At 41.1% G+C, this 20328-nt stretch overlaps 1 protein-coding gene across 1 annotated transcript in view; it reads right to left on the reverse strand.

Annotated features, from left to right (window-relative positions):
• The window catches only part of TEX2 (testis expressed 2), a 108387-nt gene that overhangs the window by 39331 nt on the left and 48728 nt on the right, over nt 1–20328 (reverse strand). Inside the window, exons 3-5 of the mRNA XM_087441424.1 lie at nt 4871–5071; nt 3540–3879; nt 1621–1868 (exon numbers count right to left, since the gene is read on the reverse strand). Of these exons, the coding sequence (XP_087297550.1) occupies nt 1621–1868; nt 3540–3879; nt 4871–5071 (789 nt within the window). The remainder of the gene's footprint in view (nt 1–1620; nt 1869–3539; nt 3880–4870; nt 5072–20328) is intronic.

Here is a 20328-nt window from a genome sequence, read left to right on the forward strand (position 1 = left end):
TGTTAAAAGGACATTTCTAGAACAGTTTTATATTACATCACTCTAGCCTAGAGGGAGGTCTAGCTCCTGAGGTAGCTGGTAAGTTAGGTCAGAGGGTAGAGGTACTGAGTCAGAGGCCAGCAAAGACATATCGTCTTTTTGCCCTGATAAAGTGGGCTGGGTGAGGGTTCAGGGGCCTCTTCCACACTGAAGATGATCAATGGAATGAGTCAAGACCAAAGGCTAAAGGCACAAAGAGGAAGGCACCAAATGCTCCCCATTAAGAACAGAAACACGGTCACTGTAAGAGGTCAAACACTTTAGTAACTGAACATGAAAAAACAGGCTTCGTGCTCCACAGGCAGAAGGCTGTGCCTTAGAATATTAGTAGGAGTACAGGCGGGAGCCCTCAAGTCAGGCACAGTCTTAGAATGACCCACTAAAACGGCAGTCGTGGCAGCCGAGAGGCCTCGGAGTCACAGATAGGTTTTGCATATTCCATCACTTAACCACTGTGAAATTAAGCTACTTACTTCTGTAAGCCTCAGTTCCCCCATCTACAAAATGGAGAGAATGCCATCTAGTTTGTAAGACTGTTCAAGATATCACAGTAGTTCTAAAGTTCCTAACAGAGTCTGGCATATGGCAGCTTATATTATTTATCTTATCACAGACGATCTTGAGTCAATGTCCAGCTTGTTATACTTTGGAAACAATGCAGATGGTAAATCTTCAAAAGCATTGGACATAGCTGAGGAGTCTGAGAATTTGAGAATACAATAGTTATTGAGGAATTAGACCTCTCTTACTAATGACTCTGAACTTCCTATTGATCACCTAGTTGCTCAGGTCAAAAAGCTAGGAATCATCTTCGACTCCTCTGGTTCTCTCACACCCCACATCTAATTCATCAGCAAATCCAGCCAGCTCCTCTCCAACAAATACCCCAAACCCAGCCACTTCTCACCACCTGCTGTTACCACCTTAGCCTCAGCCATTTCTCCACTGCCATGATTGCCTCCCACCCACCATTTTCCTCCTACGGCCAATTCTCCAAGGAGAGCCACTTATCTTTTTAAACTTAAATCAGATCTACGTGACTCCCTGCTCAAAACCCTCCCAGGGCTTCCCATCCCCCTTGGAAATGGTCTGATAAAGCCCTGCCTCTCTGTCCCCTGCACACTGTCCACCCATACCGGCCTCATCACGGTGCCTTGAATACTCCAACCACATCCCTGCTTTGGGGCCTTTGCACTTGCTGGTCCCCCCACCTGGAATGCTCCTCCCACACTTATCACCACAGCTCACTTCCTCACTTTGGTCAGGTCTCTACCCGAAGGTCACCTCCTCAAAGAGGCCCTCCCTGACCACTGATCTAAAATGGCAGTTCTGGCCACTTTCCATCCTCCCTTATTTGGCTTTATTTTAATTCTTATCACCACCTGATGTTTGTTTCTTGCTGTCTCTGTGACCAGAAAACAAGCCCCCTGGGGGCAAGGCGTTTATCTGCCTTGTTCATCACTGTGTCCCCAAAGCCTAGAACTGGGCCTGGTACACAAGAGGTGCTCAAAGTGCTTATGCATGAAAAAATGAGTTTAAGTAGAAGAGCAGGAAAGCCATGACCCAAGCAGCCACCTTTACCTTTTTCCCAGCTGTGGGGCTGCTCTCCGCACTCAGTACAGGGCTCCTTTGGGGACTCTGGTTTTCTTGGGGGACACATCTGGCCATGTACACGCTGTAGTCCAGAAGCATCTTCTGCCGCACATTGCCCACCAGCTCCTTCTGCTTTGGCTGGGACATAATCTCCTCCACGCTGCCTTTGCTGCTGCTGCGGCTGTGGGTCAGGTGCCCGGAGGGACTGTTGTGCCTGCTGTGTGAGGGCAAAACCCCTAGTGCAAATAAGTGACAGCTGTTAATACAGATGAAGAAAATGACTGCAAAGTACAGTCTTGCATTGCTTAACAATAGGGATATATTCTGAGAAATGCGTTAGGTGACGTTGTCATTAAGCGAACATCACAGAGTGTACTCACACAAACCTAGATGATATAGCCAATTACACACCTAGGCTATAGGGTACTAATCTTATGGGACCACGGTCGTATATGTGGTCCATCATTGACTGAAATGTTGTTATGTGGCACATGCCTGTAAATGGAACATAGAACAAACTCCACTGGGTTAAGTTGAAAAACAGCTAAAATGCTATCAAATGACTAAAAAATATTTATAAGGCTACTTCCCATCCTGAAAAATACCTTCCCCTCTAATGATAGATAATTTTTCTTTTTTCTTGAGGAAGATTAGCCCTGAGTTAACATCTGTGCCAATCTTCCTCGACTTTTTTGTACGTGGGTCACTGTCACAGCACGGCTGGTCAGTGAAGCAGGTCTGCACCTGGGATCTGAACCCACGAATCCACACCGCTGAGGTGAAGCGTGTGGAACTTTAACCACTTAGCCATGGGGCGAGGCCCTGACAGACAATTTTTTAGAACAGTTTTTATTCCTCTCCAAGACAATTCAGAGTCATGGGAGCCATGAAATACATCTGATAGGTACTTTTTTTTTTTTCCCTGGTGATCTCGTACTGTCAAATAAAGGACCGACACAACCCCAGAGGCAAATGGAACCTGGGCAGAAAGCTAATTGCTCATCCACAGCTCATGGCAATTCCAAACACGCCAACTTTCATTCAACAAATTTTTTTTATCAGGCATTTTCTCTGGGCCAATTCCACATTAAAAAGAAGAATAAGACATAATCCCTGCCCTTGAACTTGGGCACGTAGGCAAATAAATCACAATTTTCTGTAATAAGCATTGTAACTGAAGCATGACTAAAGGGCTTTCAGGGCAGAAAGAAGGGAGTAACTACTTCTGCCCAAGAGAGCCGAGAGGTGCTTTCCCCAGTACTGACTTTCGCAGGTCATGATCTCTGGACTGCCTCTTGAAGAAATAGCTGGCATTTTCCTGGCCCAGGTTGGGGAAGAGCATTCCAGGTAGAAGGAACAGCATATATAAAAAGCAACGACAGGGCACAGCATGTTTGGAGAACAGTGAAAGATTCAGTGAAGTTCCAAGCAGAGTACGTGGGCAAAAGGATAGGAAATGAGCAGAGGTGTATGGTTATCGATGCAAATGCAGGGAGTCAGGATATCAGAGGAATCTGCATTTCTATGATTTATGGCCATCTTAGGCTTGGAGGGCCAGCAGCTTGAGAGCACTAGCTGCTTCTCACTTGCCTTCTTATTATAACTAGGGTTCTCTTTTTGCTTCTTCTCTCAGAGGAGTCGTTATATGTAAAAATAAATATAAATCCTAAGGAACCAGTAAATGCAAAAAAACATACATCTGCAAATGGTTCCAGCATTGGTTGAATGATTCAGTAGAAAGGGTTGCAGTGACCAGCCTAAAAGGTAAATGATTCATGAGAACTCACCTTAGGCGGCAGACAGTTATCAATTCAGGGTGGGCTGCCTTCTGTCCTACCTGTAAATCTCTCTCAATTCTCTCACAGGCCCTTTAAAAATACATAAGCATTTAGTACACATGTCATTACCTGGTTTACTTCCAGAGATACCAGGTGGCTTCTTGATTTCCGACTTCGGCTTAGATGCCAGAATAAATCTTCTAAACCATTCCTCTTTTTCTCGGCCAGTTCTTCCAAAGAGATACAGTATCTGATCTCGCTGGCTAGATCTTGTTCCCTCCTGAGAATGGGGTGGCTTCTTAGGGTCCTCGCCTCCCAGATCTCTCTCAGCTGGTGGCTTATCTTCAGAATTCTCTTTATCACTCTGGGCCTTAGACATGAAATCATCTTGTCGACCAAGCTCGATACAAATGGGGTACTTTTTATTCCATATTCGTTTTCGAGCCAAACTTTTAGGTACAAGATAAATCTACAGAGAAAGGGAAATGATGATTTACATACTAAATTAAGAATTGGCTACACTGTATACTGATATTATGCAGAACACAAATGCAAACTTTATATTCTTTTTGACTAAAATGATGAATGTGAAATAATTACCACCTGTCTATAACATGAGTATAGAAAGGGGAATAAATTTTTAGAAATGACTTGTTATTCTTCAAAATCATTCCAGAAGGTAGATGTTTAAGAATTTTGCAAGAGTTACAAATATCTATAATTTTCAGGTAACAGTAGCACAATAATTGTTTAGCAAATTATCATCAACTAATTTGGATATCAACTGAGTTTAATGACCTGGGGCCAAACGTAAGCTGGAAAAAGAAAAAAAGAATTTACCCAACTAGATCTAGTTGAGAAGCTCAAGTTTATCAACCTCAAGAATAAGTTTATACAAAAACTATTTTAAATACTTCTTTCACTTTGGGGAAACTTAAAGATCACTCACATGAGTTATAAGAAAAACAGAGAAGCTGTAGCTTTTTCGAACAAATAATTTACATTTCTCAAAATCATAAGTATATAGTACTTGTATCAAAATGTAGTTATTTTGCAGATCCATAATTTTCACATTTACAGAGCCTTCATTAGTTATCGCCCTACCACCACCACACAAGGCTTTTTGTTTGCCTGAAAAAATGAACTCTCAAAGTCAGAAGAGTGTGCTACGCCCTTGCTCCTCAAAGTGTGGTTCCTGGACCAGCAGCATGGGTATCACCTGGGAGCTCATAAAAATGAAGACTCTCAGGCCCAGCTCAGAGTTGCTGAATTAGAATCTGCATTTAAAAAGATGCTCAGAAGGTTCATATGTACATTAACGTTCGAGAGCTACTGTTCTAAATTATGCTAATACTTTAAACACACACACACACAAAACTTTAGGGGGAAAAATACAGTACAGCAACCAAGATTCCAAATGCTTTTCATTCATCTAAGATTCTAAAATTAGTCGGGCTCACCTTGCTGTCTGAGAGTTCATAGATTTTCTGGCTGACGTAGGTGACCTCTGGCTTTGCTTCATTGTAGCTTGCCCTTCTGGATATATTTTTATTGGGCTTTGAAAGTCTTAAGGTCCCACCCTCAAGTCGAACAAAGACTGAATGTGTCAAAGTTGCATGGTAAGTTTCTGGATCATAGTTGTAAATCTCATTCATCCATCCCTGATGGAGAAAAACTTCCATTAGTAAAAGTAGAATAAATATACTTCTGATTCAATATGAAAATGATGACCACTGTGGTATTTGGGACACTGAATCCAAACTTGACTATGACTCAAGTGTCAATTAATTGATGACTAGAGGTTGCTGAGACAAGTGCTTAGCTTGAGGGATAATCAGTGCTGAGGAGTAATTTGGTATGCTTTTGATAACTAAAAATCTGGATTTGGGGGGAGAATTCTAATGTCCATTATCCTAAATAAAAGGTTCTTTTTCCTTTTTTAATGCTAACAAGTAAATCAGGACACTCACAAGTTTTGTTCATGTAAATAGAGTAAGTCTCTCAGCCTGACCTCCTTTGGGGGTGAGTAACCCCACCCAGTCTGGCCTTCTTAAATTAGCCAAACACACCCTCTTCTCAGCCCACCTGCAAACAATCTTTGAAATTTCAGAGCATATTAACTCATGTGACCAATCCAGGAATCAGAAAACACCTACCACTCTGTTTCTTTTTTTTATTTATTTAATTATTTTTTTCCCCCAAAGCCCCAGTAGATAGTTGTATGTCATAGATGCACATCCTTCTAGTTGCTGTGCGTGGGACGCGGCCTCAGCATGGCCGGAGAAGCGGTGCGTCAGTGCACGTCCGGGAACCAACCCGGGCCGCCAGCAGCGGAGAGCGCACACTTAATCTCTAAGCCACGGGGCCGGCCCTACCACTCTGTTTCTATCTCATTGAAATCACACAGCAAAGCAGACGATTGAGAATTAGGCATTAAATCATAGATATGATCAACAATACATCAAAATTCAAAGATATACAGTAACTTTAATGAGTAAAATTATGCTCCAGCTACCCTCCCATCAACATAAGTGTTTGTATACGTTGATTTTTTTTTTTTTTTTTTTTTTTTTTAAAGATTTTATTTATTCAGTTTTTTTCCCCCCAAAGCCCCAGTAGATAGTTGTATGTCATAGGTTCACATCCTTCTAGTTGCTGTACGTGGGACTCGGCCTCGCGTTGGACGGAGAAGTGGTGCCTCGGGGCGCTCCCGGGATCCGAACCCGGGCCGTCAGCATCAGAGCGCGCGCACTTAACCGCTAAGCCACGGAGCCGGCCCCTGTATACGTTGATTTTTAAAAAGAGCAAATAGGGCCGGCACCGTGGCTTAGCGGTTGAGTGCGCGCACTCCGCTGCCAGCGGCCCGGGTTCGGATCCTGGGTGTGCACCGAAACACCACTCCTCCGGCCATGCTGAGGCCGTGTCCCATGTACAGCAACTAGAAGGATGTGCAGCTATGACAGACAACTATCTACTGGGACTTTGGGGGAAAAATAAATAAAATCTTTAAAAAGAGCAAATATATTTAAGTGCACAGACAACACACAAAAGCGTAACACACCATAAAATTGTGCTAATCTCATAGCTGTAATCACTATTCATCATTTAACACTCTGCTTGCCCCACCGTACTTTTTTGTTTTTTGGTGAGGAAGATTAGCTCTGACCTAACATCTGCTGCCAATCCTCCTCCTTTTGCTGAGGAAGATTGGCCCTGGGCTAACATCCATGCCCGTCTTCCTCTACTTTATATGTGGGACGCCTGCCACAGCGTGGCTTGATAAGCGCTGCATAGGTCTGCACCCAGGATCCGAACCTGCAAACCCCGGGGCACTGAAGTGGAGCACGCGAACTTAACCACTACACCACTGGGCCGCACCCCCCTGCTCCCAGCGCTTTTTTAGATGATGAGTGGCCCAGATCCCTTTAAAAGAAGTTCTCTAAGGAATTTTAATCAATATCTTCCCCCTCCACCTCACTTTATAAATGTCTTTGTAACGAGCAGAGAGGTACTCAAGATCACTACACTGGAGGTAGGGTTGCCCTTCTTTTCAAGAAATAGCCATTTCCATGGAACTTGAGTCTCACACTAAAGTCTTGAATGGAGAGCCTCTGCAAATGAGGAATCCTCAAAATTTTCTTTTATTCATTTATCAAAAACATATGTTGAATCTCTTTATGTACCAAGTAACGTGTCAGGAGTTGATACAAACATTAAAAAAAGGAAAGGATTCTTGACCCAAAGGTGTTCCCAAACCAGGAGAGAAGAAATAGGTCTTCATTTCGCCATCCTAGAATCCCACTAGAGTAACCATCAAAGAGAAAAGTTGTCACAAAGAGTACTCCGAATGTGTTATGGAAGTAAAATAGATAAATGTACTTCTTTGTCATAGGAGGTGTGTGTGAAATTTAGGAGCCAATTATACAGATTTATATACCTCAGTATATTTTTTGCATGAGCTAGGAGTATCTCCCCCTCCTCCCAGTGAGTCACTTGCATCTATTCAAAAATGTTGAATGAGTAGGCAGTGGCCATGCGAAGAGGGTGTAATGTATGTGTTTGTAAAGAAACAGCAAGGATGAGAACAATGAAGCAAAAAAGGGGACAAGAGCACAGTGGGGCCTGAAGAGGTCTGTATTTTTAGAGCATCAGTTTGGGTGGCTTTATTTTGCTAAGTGTAGAACTAAGTACATTTTTTGGTTCAGAGTTTTTTGTCTTTTTCCTTAGTCTGTTATTATGATGAAGTACCTTCATGGAATTTCAAATGTTGAACCAGTCTTGCATTCTTGGGAAAATTAGTCATGATGTGCTGAAGTTGGATCACACCACCTCACGAAAGCTGATTCTACACATCTCTTCCCAACTCCATGTTTAGTGACTTCATGTTGGTAGCTTGCAATTGGCCGTGGTGGGAGTTTTTACACCAAGGAAACCAGTGAATAGTACAAAGAGAGCTCTCCAACCACACCGAAGAAAGCCAATTTACCAGCATAACACCATTATTATCCTTTTAATACACTGCTGAATTTGACTTGCTAATATTTTGTTCATTTGTCCCTCTAAGTTCACGAGGGAAACTGGTCTACAGTTTTCTTGCAGTATCTTGAGGTATTAGCTAGCCTCATAAAATGAGTTGGGAAGTAATCCTCCTCCTATTTTCTGGAAGAGTGTGTGTAGAATTAATATTTCTTCCTTAAATGTTTGGTAAATTTGCCAATGAAGCCATCCAGGCCTGGAGTTATCTTTGTTGAAAGGTTTTAAACTATGAATTCAATTTCTTTAATTGCTATTGGACTACTCAGGATATCTATTTCTTCTTGAGTGAGCTTTGGTGGTTGGTGTCTTACAAGGAATTTTTGTCTATTTCCTCTAACTTGTCCAATTTCTGGGCATAATGCTCTTTGCAATATTTCCCTATTATTCTTTTAATGTCTGTAGAGTCTGTAGTGATGTTCTCTCTTTCAGTCCTGATATTGGCAATTTGTGCTGCTCCCAAACGTTCTTTCTTTTCTAATAAAAGCATTTAATGATATTAATTTCCCTCTAAGCACTGTGTTAGTTGCAACTTTTGATACACTGTACTTTCAATTTCATTTGATTGAAAATATTTTCTATGTCCCCTTGTGACTATCTTTGGACCCATGGGCTAATTAGAAGTGTGTTGCTTAGTTTCCAAATATTTGGGAATTTTCCAGATAGCTTTCTGTTATTGATTTCTAGTTTAATTCCATTATGGTCAGAGAACATGCTTTGTATAATTTCAGTTCTAAATTTGTTAAGGTTTGTTTTATGGCCCAGAACATGGTCTATCTGGTGAATGTTCCACATACACTATAAAAAATATGCATTCTGCTGTTGTTGGATGTTTTCTATAAATGTATTTGTCTTTTTAAACCATGTTTGTCTAAAATGTTTTAAACAAACATTTTCACTAAAGCTCTCCTGGCATATAATCCACAGTTCTCTTTTTATGCAATTTGATTGCAGAAAATACTTTCTTACATATAACAGGTTTACTAGGCCTCAAGTTCTTTTTTTTTTTTTTTGTGAGGAAGATCAGCCCTGAGCTAACATCCATGCTAATCCTCCTCTTTTTTTCCCCCAAAGCCCCAGTAGATAGTTGTATGTCATAGTTGCACATCCTTCTAGTTGCTGTACGTGGGACACGGCCTCAGCATGGCCGGAGAAGCGGTGTGTTGGTGCGCACCTGAGATCCGAACCCGGGCCGCCAGTAGCGGAGCGCATGCACTTAACCGAGAAGCCACGGGGCCAGCCCAGGCCTCAAGTTCTAAGGGCAAATAGATTTATAAAGAACTTGAAGCGGATCTGATTTTTCTGGGCTGCTTCAGAGCCATGCTCAAGGCCAGGTTGTATTTACTTGCAGAGCTACTATAACCAAGAAGAATCCATGGATAGAGGGAAGGAGGGGCTGGTGCTTAAGAACTTCTTAGGAGCAGGGAATGACTGTGAGATTAAAATAGCAGCAGTGTCATGTATGAGCCATCTGGCCATACAGTTTCCACCTGGTATTGCTCTTCTTGAGTCATTTCACTCTGAGTATATGCCTTCTGGCTAGAGTAAAGCTACCTGAGGAAAAAGAGCATGTGTGGTACCTCTGTGGGTCCATCATAACATCTTAGCTGAGATGCTCAACCTTTAGTTAATGACTGTTTTGAATTATGATAATCATAATTTGACATGACAAGCATTTCTGCAACAATATCTCCATATAAAAGATTCTTCATTAGTTTCCAACTATGTAAGATTATAGTAGACATGTAAAAAAGTCAAAAGAATTAACATGGTACTGGAATTTTGGACAAAACACCCAGCATTACAGTTATCATCTGGTCACCACCAGACTAGAAAAGCTGAAGGGAACAAAAGACAGGCATTATACTATGAAGTTACTCTCAAACAATAGGACAGTCTCTGAGAAATAGAGTAATGTGAGCTGTAGAGATTTTTCCCTTTCTAAAGCCCTGAGATGAGATAGGTTAATTATCTGATTTACGAATAAGAGAAATTTAGGAATAAAAGGTTGTTTCCTCCAATTGCTTTCGTTTTGTCTTTCCTTAGTCAGAAAATGCAGAATTGTCCAAGGAAGCACTGTCCAATGGAAATATAATGTGAGCCAAAATTTTAAAATTGTCTAGGAGCCATATTAAAAAAGACAAAAGCAGGTGAAATTAATTTTATTAATGCATTTTACTTAACTCAATATATCCAAAATATTATCATTTCAACATGTAATAAATATTAAAAATTATTAATAATATTTTACATTCTTTGTTTTCAACTAAGTCTTCAGAATCCAGTGTGTACTTTATACTTAGAGCACATCTCAGTTCCAAATAGCTACACTTCAAGCACTCAACGGCTACACATAGCTACTGGCTACTATATTAGCGCACGTCTCACTCTTGAGTTCTGGCTTTTCAGACCTAGACACCTGGCTCAACCAGAATGGTCAAAATCCTCCTCTCTCCTCTTGCTGACACTTCCAACAAGCGTAGTTTTATGCTGTGTTTACTAGGTGCTTTACATAATTAAATGAGAGAAGATAATCTAAGTAATCTCCAGATTAAACATTCTATTTTATAAATCAAAAAGCTATAATTTTTATAATTAAAAAGCTAACATGGGGCCGGCCCTGTGGCATAGTGGTTAAGTGCACGCGCTCCGCTGCTGGCTGCCAGGGTTTGGATCCCGGGCGTGCACTGATGCACTGCTTGTCAGGCCATGCTGTGGCAGCGTCCCATATAAAATGGAGGAAGATGGGTACAGATGTTAGCCCAGGGCCAGTCGTCCTCAGCAAAAAAAACAGAAGCGGATTGGCAGATGTTAACAAAGGGCTGATCTTCCTCACAAAAAAATAAAATAAAATAAAAAATAAAAAGCTAACATGCAATACTAAAACCTCAGGAATAAGGATAAAAATAATCAGGTAAAAGGCTAAAGTTTTTTTTACAACTCATAGTTCTATAAGAACAGTAAAAGATACCCAATTTACAAACAAACTTACATCAAGTTTTTAGCTTATTCCTTTGGTTTTCAGTAGAAAAGAAGACAAGACACACTCACGTGTCTTGGGATACAAGCCCCGCATCAGCTCATCTGTTTACATGACCACTCGGTGAAGAGCCATTCCTCTGCACTAGTCTATCAAGCTGCTACTCAGTTATTGTTCCTAGTACAATTCTTGTACCTGGTAATAAGAGCAACCATTTCCAGAGGGCTTCAGGGATTCGGTTTTTAGCCACTAAGCCAGGCTCTTGACCCAGCAGCGTGAGCTACCACCTGAGGGGAGAGCCAGCCCTCTACAGAGTTCTTGCTGGGCTTCAGCCAGTGTCTTCCCACACGGCCGCAGATCTGAGATGATTTGTGGTTGTCCTCCTTTGCTGGCAGCTTTGACAGATACAGGTCACCCTTTATCACTCACCAAATTGCAAGAATACTAGAACAATCTGATTCAGAGGATGTGAGGGAAAGAAGAGAGTTTCAAGTCCTGCACCGTTCAAAACCACAAAACCCTACCTGCCCCACTAGAGGAGACAAGAGGTGAGAGGCAGGGGTCAGCCTAGGAAGATAATCTAGGAGATACCTTTCCTGAGGGGCTCCAAAATCCCTTCTTCTCGTTTGGGGCTGGCTTGACCCTCCTTCTCCCAACCCCCATCCTTTCTGAGTCACCAGCAGCTGTGCTCCAAACACAAGGGCAACTGTGTTTTCTCCCTCCCTTTTATCTTTAGATTTCCTCCTTCCTGCACTACCATTTTCTTTTCTTGGTGTTAAAGATCTATCAGAGGCTAACGTCTACAGCTGCCAAAAAACAAATGAATACAACCCACGAATCAGGATTTGAATAGCACGACTATTGTGAACAATCATTTGTTAGCTTAAGTGAGGCCTGATCCTTGATCATACTTGATTACATGGAAGATTGCTGGTCAGAATACATGCACTGAAACCAGCCCATGTGTATCAGCAGAATTGCTAAAAGTCTGACACGCTGGGTTCCAGTACTGGTTCACCACTTCCTGCCAAGCTAGATGATACTTATCCTTAGACCCTCCGTTTTCTCACCCGTAAAAGGGTCCAGCATGGCTTACTTCCCAGCTTCATGCCTCCCCGGTCCCCACCTCATACTCTGCTCAAGCCATAATGACTTTCTCCATGCTAACAGTGCTGTATTGAGGTATAATCTCTATATACGAAAAGGAACAAAATCTTACACGATTTTTAAAATATTAGTATTCATATTTATAATAATAGGCGACACTTAAGCTCATATTATGACCCAGGCACCTCAGGTGCATTATCTCCTTTATTTCTGCCAATTCCGTACAATTTTACAGGTTAGGAAAGTGGTAAGAGAAGTTAAGTGATTTACCTGGAGAGTGCTGTAAAAAAAAAAAAAAAAAAAAGTGGTCTATAGAGTGGCAAATCTGGGACTTAAACCAAGTCCACTGGACTCCAAGGCCCAGGCTCCTCCTACCTCACCTCCAAGCACAGCCCATCTTCAGTCTGGCTAACACTTGGCCATCCCTCAGGTCATGGCAAAGATGATACTTCTAGGAAGCTTCTCTGATCACCTAGGCTCAGTTTTCTGTCACTTTCCTCCTATCACTATATCTGTTAACTACCTGGTTTACTTAACTACAAATGCCACAAGACAATCACAGTTGTAACAAATGTTTGTTGACTGAATATATGAATGTAACCTAATTCAGAGGGTGGCTGTGAGGATTAAATAAAATCTGTATGTAAAGCACAAGTAAATAGGACAGGCTGGGGTGCCCCTCACAGAAGTAAGTATGGTTCCAGCTGTATAAGCAGAGAGAAGCAAAGGAATGAGCTGAGGACCTACTAAGTGCAGGGTTCCCAAAGAGAAAAACCAAGTTATAACTGCACAAAATTGCACAGAACGAGAATATCTATATGCTAACTATATGTTTTCTTTCTTTACACCTACTCCCATGTCCCACAACAAAATAAAGTTGGAGAAATATCTTACTTGGTAAGAAGAAATCAGGATTAAGAATTTCAGAACAGCTGAGCAGTGGACAGTTGGGCACTATATGGGGAACAAGGGGAAGGCCTTGGAGTTGCTGTGATGCTCTCAACATTTTAGGAGTAAAAAATGTTAAAGCTTTTCAGGACAGAAATTGAATTAGCTACTTCTCATCTAGAGCAGAGAGAGGTCTGGGCTGGCCCCGTGGTTTAGCGGTTGGGTGCGTGCGCTCCACTGCTGGCGGCCTGGGTTCAGATCCCGCTTCTCTGGCCATGCTGAGGCCACGTCCCACATACAGCAACTAGAAGGATGTGCAACTATGACATACAACTATCTACTGGGGCTTTGGGGGAAAAAATAAATAAATAAATAAAATTATAGAGCAGAGAGAGGTCTTGTGACTGGAGTCCAGGTTTCCTGACTCCCATGTAGGGCTCTTGCCAGAACATTACAAGTTTTGACAGGAAACCTTGAGACTCACAGGGGCTGATAACTGACTCTACAACAGTCAGGCATCCAGGATGCAGACTGGCCATCGGGAGGCTCAGGCCAAGAGGTGGCTAGGGATGACTCTCCTCGAGTCCCCCTAATTCTGCCTCCTAATACACCCCTACTGACCCGAATCCAGGCTGCCCTTGCAGAAAGCAATTTCCCAGTGCAACCCTAAGTGCCTTTTGATACTCCCAATTAGCCAGTTTTTTCCTGGGGCTTGACTAACTCCCTGGATTAAGCTGCACATGGAATTTCCAGACCTAAGTGGTCAAATATCAAATCTTGAGAGCAGCACAGTAACTCCAAGGCCTTCCCCCTGTTCCCCATATAGTGCCCAACTGTCCACTGCTCGGCTGTTCTAAAATTCTTAACCTTGATTTCTTACCAAGTAAGGTATTTTTCCAACTTTATTTTGTTATGGGACATGGGAGTGGGTGTAAAGAGATATAGCATATAGTTAGCAACTCATTCCATTTTAACAGCTCAAGTAAAAAACTCAGAGATGCTCTCAACCCACAGTAAAGCGACTCAGACAAGCCTCATTTCCTTCTGAAGCTGGAACCGTTAAAATGGAGACAGTGCACGCCACTGGGGGACAATGACCACAGTCAACCGGGCTGCAGCTCTCTGGCCCACAGACTGGTCCTGTGATCCCATCTATAAAAGATGAGGGGTTTCTCTTCAGTTCTCCACTGGATTTAGAAACCATATCTGGCTGAAAGTACAAACCACCATCTGTAAAGGGACTCATTTAATACTTGGAAAGATTAAAAGCTACAATTAACCTTTCGCAAAATAATAAAGTCTGGAAGAACTATTATGGTGCTCACTTTCAGTTACAGTGCCAATCAGGAGGTCAAGGCCAGTGCTCTCTTGGTTAGCTTGATGCTGAGCTCACCAGAGGAAAGTGCCAGCCCTCTGGCCCAAGGAAGCAGTGGGGCTTTCTCTATCTTCAGTGCCTGGGGTGGCTGGGCTGACACCCTGCTGTCATGTGGCTATGCTGGCATTTGAGGCTGCCTGTCACTCAGATCCCCTGCTTCATTCTTTCATCTAGTCTATCAGGGAAGAAGCAAATACTAAACATAAGAACAGAGTCAGGACTCGAGGCCTCTGCTACTGAAAATCATCTCTGAAGCACACAACAAGGTGATTACTTTTCTTTTGTCCCCAAAACTGAAAAATAAGCAGGATTTTCTCTTTGCCAGGCTTAAAGCCTTTCTGATGTATTAATGGTTTAGAACTGAAGTCATCAGTTAAAACATAATATCTAGGCGGGTGGGGGGTTGGCACAAGGGGTGGAGGGATGCACTTATATGGTGACTGATAAACAATAATGTACAACAAAAATTTCACAATAAAAAACAAAAAAAACATAATACCATAGATCATGGACTTTGGAATATGGCAGAAACAGTCCACTAAAATTTACAGAACTTTAGATACAAATTTGATTTTACCCATGAAAGACAAACAGACCTACAGATATATAGAATTCATACTATGAATGACAGCCTCAAGCAAATAGTCCACATTCAAAATAAATGCTGTTCGAAGACACCATCATGAATATAAAAAAAAAAGTCCATCAGGGAGGGCAGTGCCAGCATCAATACTATCCACATCCTCCAATCTGCTCCAAGGTCACCCTCACAGCAGTGTCACAGAAGCACTGGAGTCAGGGCTACAGCCACAGACTCTGCTTGGGAAAACAGCCTTCATGCCAGTGTTTCCCATCCTTCAGGGTAGCACCTCCCCAATTCAGGGATATGCACTGGCAGACAGTAATAGAGGGAGGAGATATAAGGAGCATTCAAATTAGAAAAACAACATGATTTCAGATGAACAACTGAAAAAAATCAAGGTTTGATTTATGTTAATACACAATAAAAATTAAATCATATTGGCAAGTGTTGAAATGATAAGACAATAAATAGATTAGCAAGCAAATAAATCAGTAGCCTCCAAACTTTTTAGATCACATATCCCATCAGTTAAAAATTTTTTGAGTATATATCCACAATATATATACATTTACTTATAAATTATATATATGTTCTAATATAACATAGCTTTTATAAACAGTAAAATAAAGAGCAAAAGACGAAATAATTAGCCTTTTTGCTAACTTTCAGTTTTTCCTTTTGATAGCTTTGTATTATCTTCAGCTGACATCTCAAGGCACGATATGTACACTTTGGGTGAGGCTCACCATTAATGATAATGATGTAAATCCATATTTCAAATAGCCTTGTCAATAATTTCCAAGGATTTTGGCCAAAGCTCAGCATATGGTCATCTGCATGTTAAAAATTTGCAAGGCTTATTTACTTTCTTAGATAGAAAGAGTAAAAATATATACAAATAGAAACTTTAATATTTTCTTCTTCGATAGGATCTTCAGCAACCTAACAGGAGACCACTGAAGGAAGCAACAGAATGAAACAGAGTTCACAACAGCAGCTCGGGCACCAACACATCAACATGCTCATGCCCTGGGGCCATCTTGCTTACACTCTCCCTGTCTTTGGGGGTATGGCAAATCTTATCTTAAAGGCTAATTATTGTACAATAAGAACCATCTTTGATGGATTTAGTACTTTCCTTATACATTACATATAAAATTTAGAGGTGAAAAGATACCTAGCATTGATATTTTTTCATAGTTAATGACTTACTCTTCCAAAAAACATGGTTTGAGAAATCTCAGACCCACAATGCCCACAGCCTCTCTCCTCACTCCATAGATGACACCTGGAACAAAACCAAAGAGGGTGGTCCTCTACCACCTAGCTGGAATTCAGGATGCATTTTCCCAAGGAAACAATGCTATAAACTGTAGTTATACATAGGTGGACCAGAATTGCAGTTCAGCCATGCCAAAAGTTAGTAAGTTGAGCAGAAAATTGGCAAAATGTTGAAAATTGTTGAAGCTGAGTGTTGGGTACATGAAAGTTAATTAATACTATTCTCTCTACTTCTGTGTATACTTTAAATTTTCTACAACAAAAAGTTAAAAAATAAAAGATCAAAAAAAATCATTCTGGGGTCACCTGACATCGTTAATCATTGGTCCTATGGAATTCAGGAAGCATTTTCCACACAGTTGCCTCTCCAACCAACTTTAAAACATGGGGTACCTGCTTGTAAGTGAGTGCCTGCACTGAAACATCTCACCTGACAAACTTCTCTAGCACTGGGAAATAGCCACATTTATCAAAGCCATACATAAAAACTCAGGTGACCCATTACAGGGGCAGGATATTTTCAGTTAAGTATAATGTAGAAAGAAATGCTTATGCTTTTTTATTTCTTGTACTCATTATATTGAGGGTTGTGAGAGACCAACGAAAAGCAACCCAAGTCTTTTTTGGCTGCATGTAATGAGTCTGTTTTCTCCTTAAGATTTGCTTACTCTAATTTCTTAAAAGCAAGAATTGCATGAAACTGAGATTAAATTTACAAGTTAGAATTTCTTCTCAAAATTGATAATGTTCTCCCTACAAAATTATTCTTTTATATATCAAAACCAAAGCCTGTATTTAGGGAACGAATTATTTAAAAAATCTGTCTTTCTTATTAAATATCTAAATACGACACGATCTAAGGAAAAAAGGTTCTCCAAAATTAATTTCTATTAGTCTTGCAACGGTATAAATGTAATTTTAGTTATCTTTCTAGGCCATATCTTTTAAAAAGAGACAGATCATCACTCTGGAAACCAACATCCTACTGCTGTGTTCTGCAAGTGGTTTATAAGTCTGAGATAAAGAATTTACTCAAGAATAGAATTCAAAATTACATGAGTCATACACTCAAACATAAACCCAAGAACCTTTTGAAATCTTCAAGAAGCTTCTCATTATAGACATGTGGAAATGTTAGTGTGCAGGAATGGCACTGAATTAAATATACTCCTGGTCAAGTGACAAGTACATTCTTGAAGAAGGAAGAACATCCAACTTGCTTAAGAATGCTCAGCAAAAACAAACATCCCAGGTCCAATATGCTGACTCTAAATGCCTACTTCTCCCCATGCCCAAGTTCATTCTTTCCCAGGGACCCCAGCTCAGGGTATCTAGCTTGTCATCCAAAATAAAACCCCAGAAGGTTAGCACCCGGGGGTGTTGCTCTCAATGATGCCCTTGGCCTCCAAAGCACACAGGAGGCTCTGCCTTGAGCTAACTTACCCAGACTGTCATGCTTTAAGTCACATTAGCTTCTAACATTTTGGTCTTCCCCCTGGCTTTCATTCGTTCACTTCACTTCGTGTTGAATGCCTGTGGCAACGTTTCTCCTATTTGCTGCTTTGCACCAGCTATGAATTCCCATACATTAAGAACAAGCAGGCTTTCCAGGAGGTTCTAAGGGCTCTTCTATGGACTTTTTGACAGCTCTTTGGCCACACAAAGGCTTTGACTGCTTTTATTTCAGACAGTAGAGCTGCTGATCAGCGGGGTTCAGAGTGGGAGACAGTGGAGTACCACGAGGCCTAACCAATCACACACCAGTCTTTGAGAATAGCTACTACTTGGCTGCGAATTAGTCTTTTTGGCTCACCATCCCACACACCCATCACTGTTGCAGCATCATTTTTAAATAGCGTCTGCAGTGTGGATGGAATAATAAAATCACCCAGATAAGGTACAGAAAGGCTTTACTTTTCTCCTCCCTTTCCTTGTCATGTGAAATCAAACTGAAGAAAAACTATGATTCTCCTTGAACTGTTTATGGAGCCAATAAAGGAACCAGACTCTCAGTCTAAGTTGCTAGGACTTCCTGGACCCATCAATGAGAACTTCTATGGCTCAGAGGTTTAAAAACACATGGTGTCCTAGCAACTAGAAGGATGTGCAGCTATGACATACAACTATCTACTGGGGCTTTGGGAGAAAAAAAATAATAATAATAAATAAAAATTTTAAAAAAATATGTAAAAAAAAAACCCCAAAAAACACATGGTGCCCTAAAATAGTCCTAGAGCACCAAGCTCCCTGCCTGACTGGTTCATGGGGCTCCCAGACAGAGTCTACTTAGGGCATGAAGTATGAAGGATCACTGTCAAGGGGCTGGGCCTCTGTATTACAGAACTTTATCACAGGCAGTTTTATCAGTTTATCAGCCTCCTATATCAGTGAATTTTTTTTTAAAGTTTCCATATCTGCCCTCAAGAATTACATCATCATATCCTCTATAAAAACCAACTAAACAGCATCAGATGCACAGAAAATAACTCAAACCAGCTGACTAATCCCCAAAATCAAGCTATTTTCAAAAAGTACCTCTTTCAACTCAACCTAGAAACAGGTTCACAGACCTGTTTTATAAAGAAACCAAGGACCATCTCCTGCATCACTTTAAAGTCATAAATTTGGAGGCAGAGTGGAAATCTAGAACTTGCTACCATCCCCATTTCCCCAATACTCTTTTTGGCATAAGCCATTCTTTACTCCTTTTGAATTCAGGAGGGCAGCACTGTAGGAGTGCTGGTACAAGGCAAGCAGACGTTGCCAATTTCTAAGCAATAAACACGAAGTTTCAAATCCTGTCAAAGACGGACCATCTTAGTTTTTTCACTGCTTTGAGAAAAAACTCTCCATAAGCTGAACTTTTTAGTAATTATTTTTCATCTTCTTAAAAGATCACTCATTTCGACCCCTGACTAAACTTTTTTTTTTTTTTTTAAGCCAACTTCACTGGGAGATAATAGGGTCAACACTGGCTCACTGCCTAAATTTTCTGATAAAACCTCATTCATTCATTCATTCATTCATTCATCATCCACTCATCCATCTACCCATCCATTCATCCAACAATTACTTACCACGTGCCTAATATGTGCCAGGTGCTGAGGACACAATGATGTACAAGATGGACGTGGCCTATGCATACATAAAGTGTATGGTGTACTGGGGGAGACAGACAATAAACATATAACTACAGCTCTGATAAGTCCTATGAAAGTGAGGCAGAGAAGGCTAGCTGTGCCTTTAAAATTTGGGAACCCCTTTCCTTGCGTAGAGCTGTTGCTGAGAAGAAGCTGCCCAGCCAAGTCCTAGATTTCCCAGGGCCCTTGACATTTTGGAGGGCCCCTGTGTTTAGCTCACCCCAGTGGAATGTGAATGGAAGTAATGTGTGCCACTTCTGGGTCCAGGCATTTCAGTAGGTATGCCTTCTCTTTGCTTTCTCTTTCCCCTTCTGCCAGCTGGATGCAAAGAGCTCTAATATTCTTGCCAGGGATGGGCAAACTGGGCCTGAGGCCTGTTTTTGTAAAGTTTTATTGGAACACAGGCAAAAGCTATTCATTTATATATTGTCTATACTGCTTTTCTGCTACAATGAAAAGTTTAATAGTTGCAACAGAAACTGTATGACCCACAAGCCTAAAATATTTACTATCTGGCCCTTTAAGAAAAAGTTTACTGAGCCACAAGATGGAAGGAACCTGGACCCCTGAATCAACATGCAGAGAAGGCTACCTACCCACCCACCAGGAACACCCACACTGGACTGCTATGGGGACAAGAAAGACTTCTAATTTGTTACAATAGCTAATGTTATACTACTTCATACAGAAAGTAAAGCACAATGTACAATAAGAAAATATAATAGAAGATAGACGATCAAAGTTAGACTCCACTATACTTTCCTATTCTTATCACAACATTTGGGTCCTAAATTTAATGTCAACACTGCTAAATGTTTTAAAGTGTCATAGTTTTTAAATGGTTCCAAAGAGTCTGACCTTCTGCTCAATAAAATTAATTAAGCCCCAAAATATTTGCATTTGAAATCTCTGGCTTGCAACATACAACCTACCCTTCTAATTCGTAGTAGTGTCTCTTTTTAAAATACAGAACATATTTAGCCAGGTTTCTAAAAACAGCCAAACAAAAGACCTCAGGCTAAAACGAACAA

Source organism: Ceratotherium simum, chromosome 16 (genome assembly GCF_057802395.1).
Source record: "Ceratotherium simum simum isolate JZ-2026a chromosome 16, ASM5780239v1, whole genome shotgun sequence".
Lineage (NCBI taxonomy): Eukaryota > Metazoa > Chordata > Mammalia > Perissodactyla > Rhinocerotidae > Ceratotherium > Ceratotherium simum.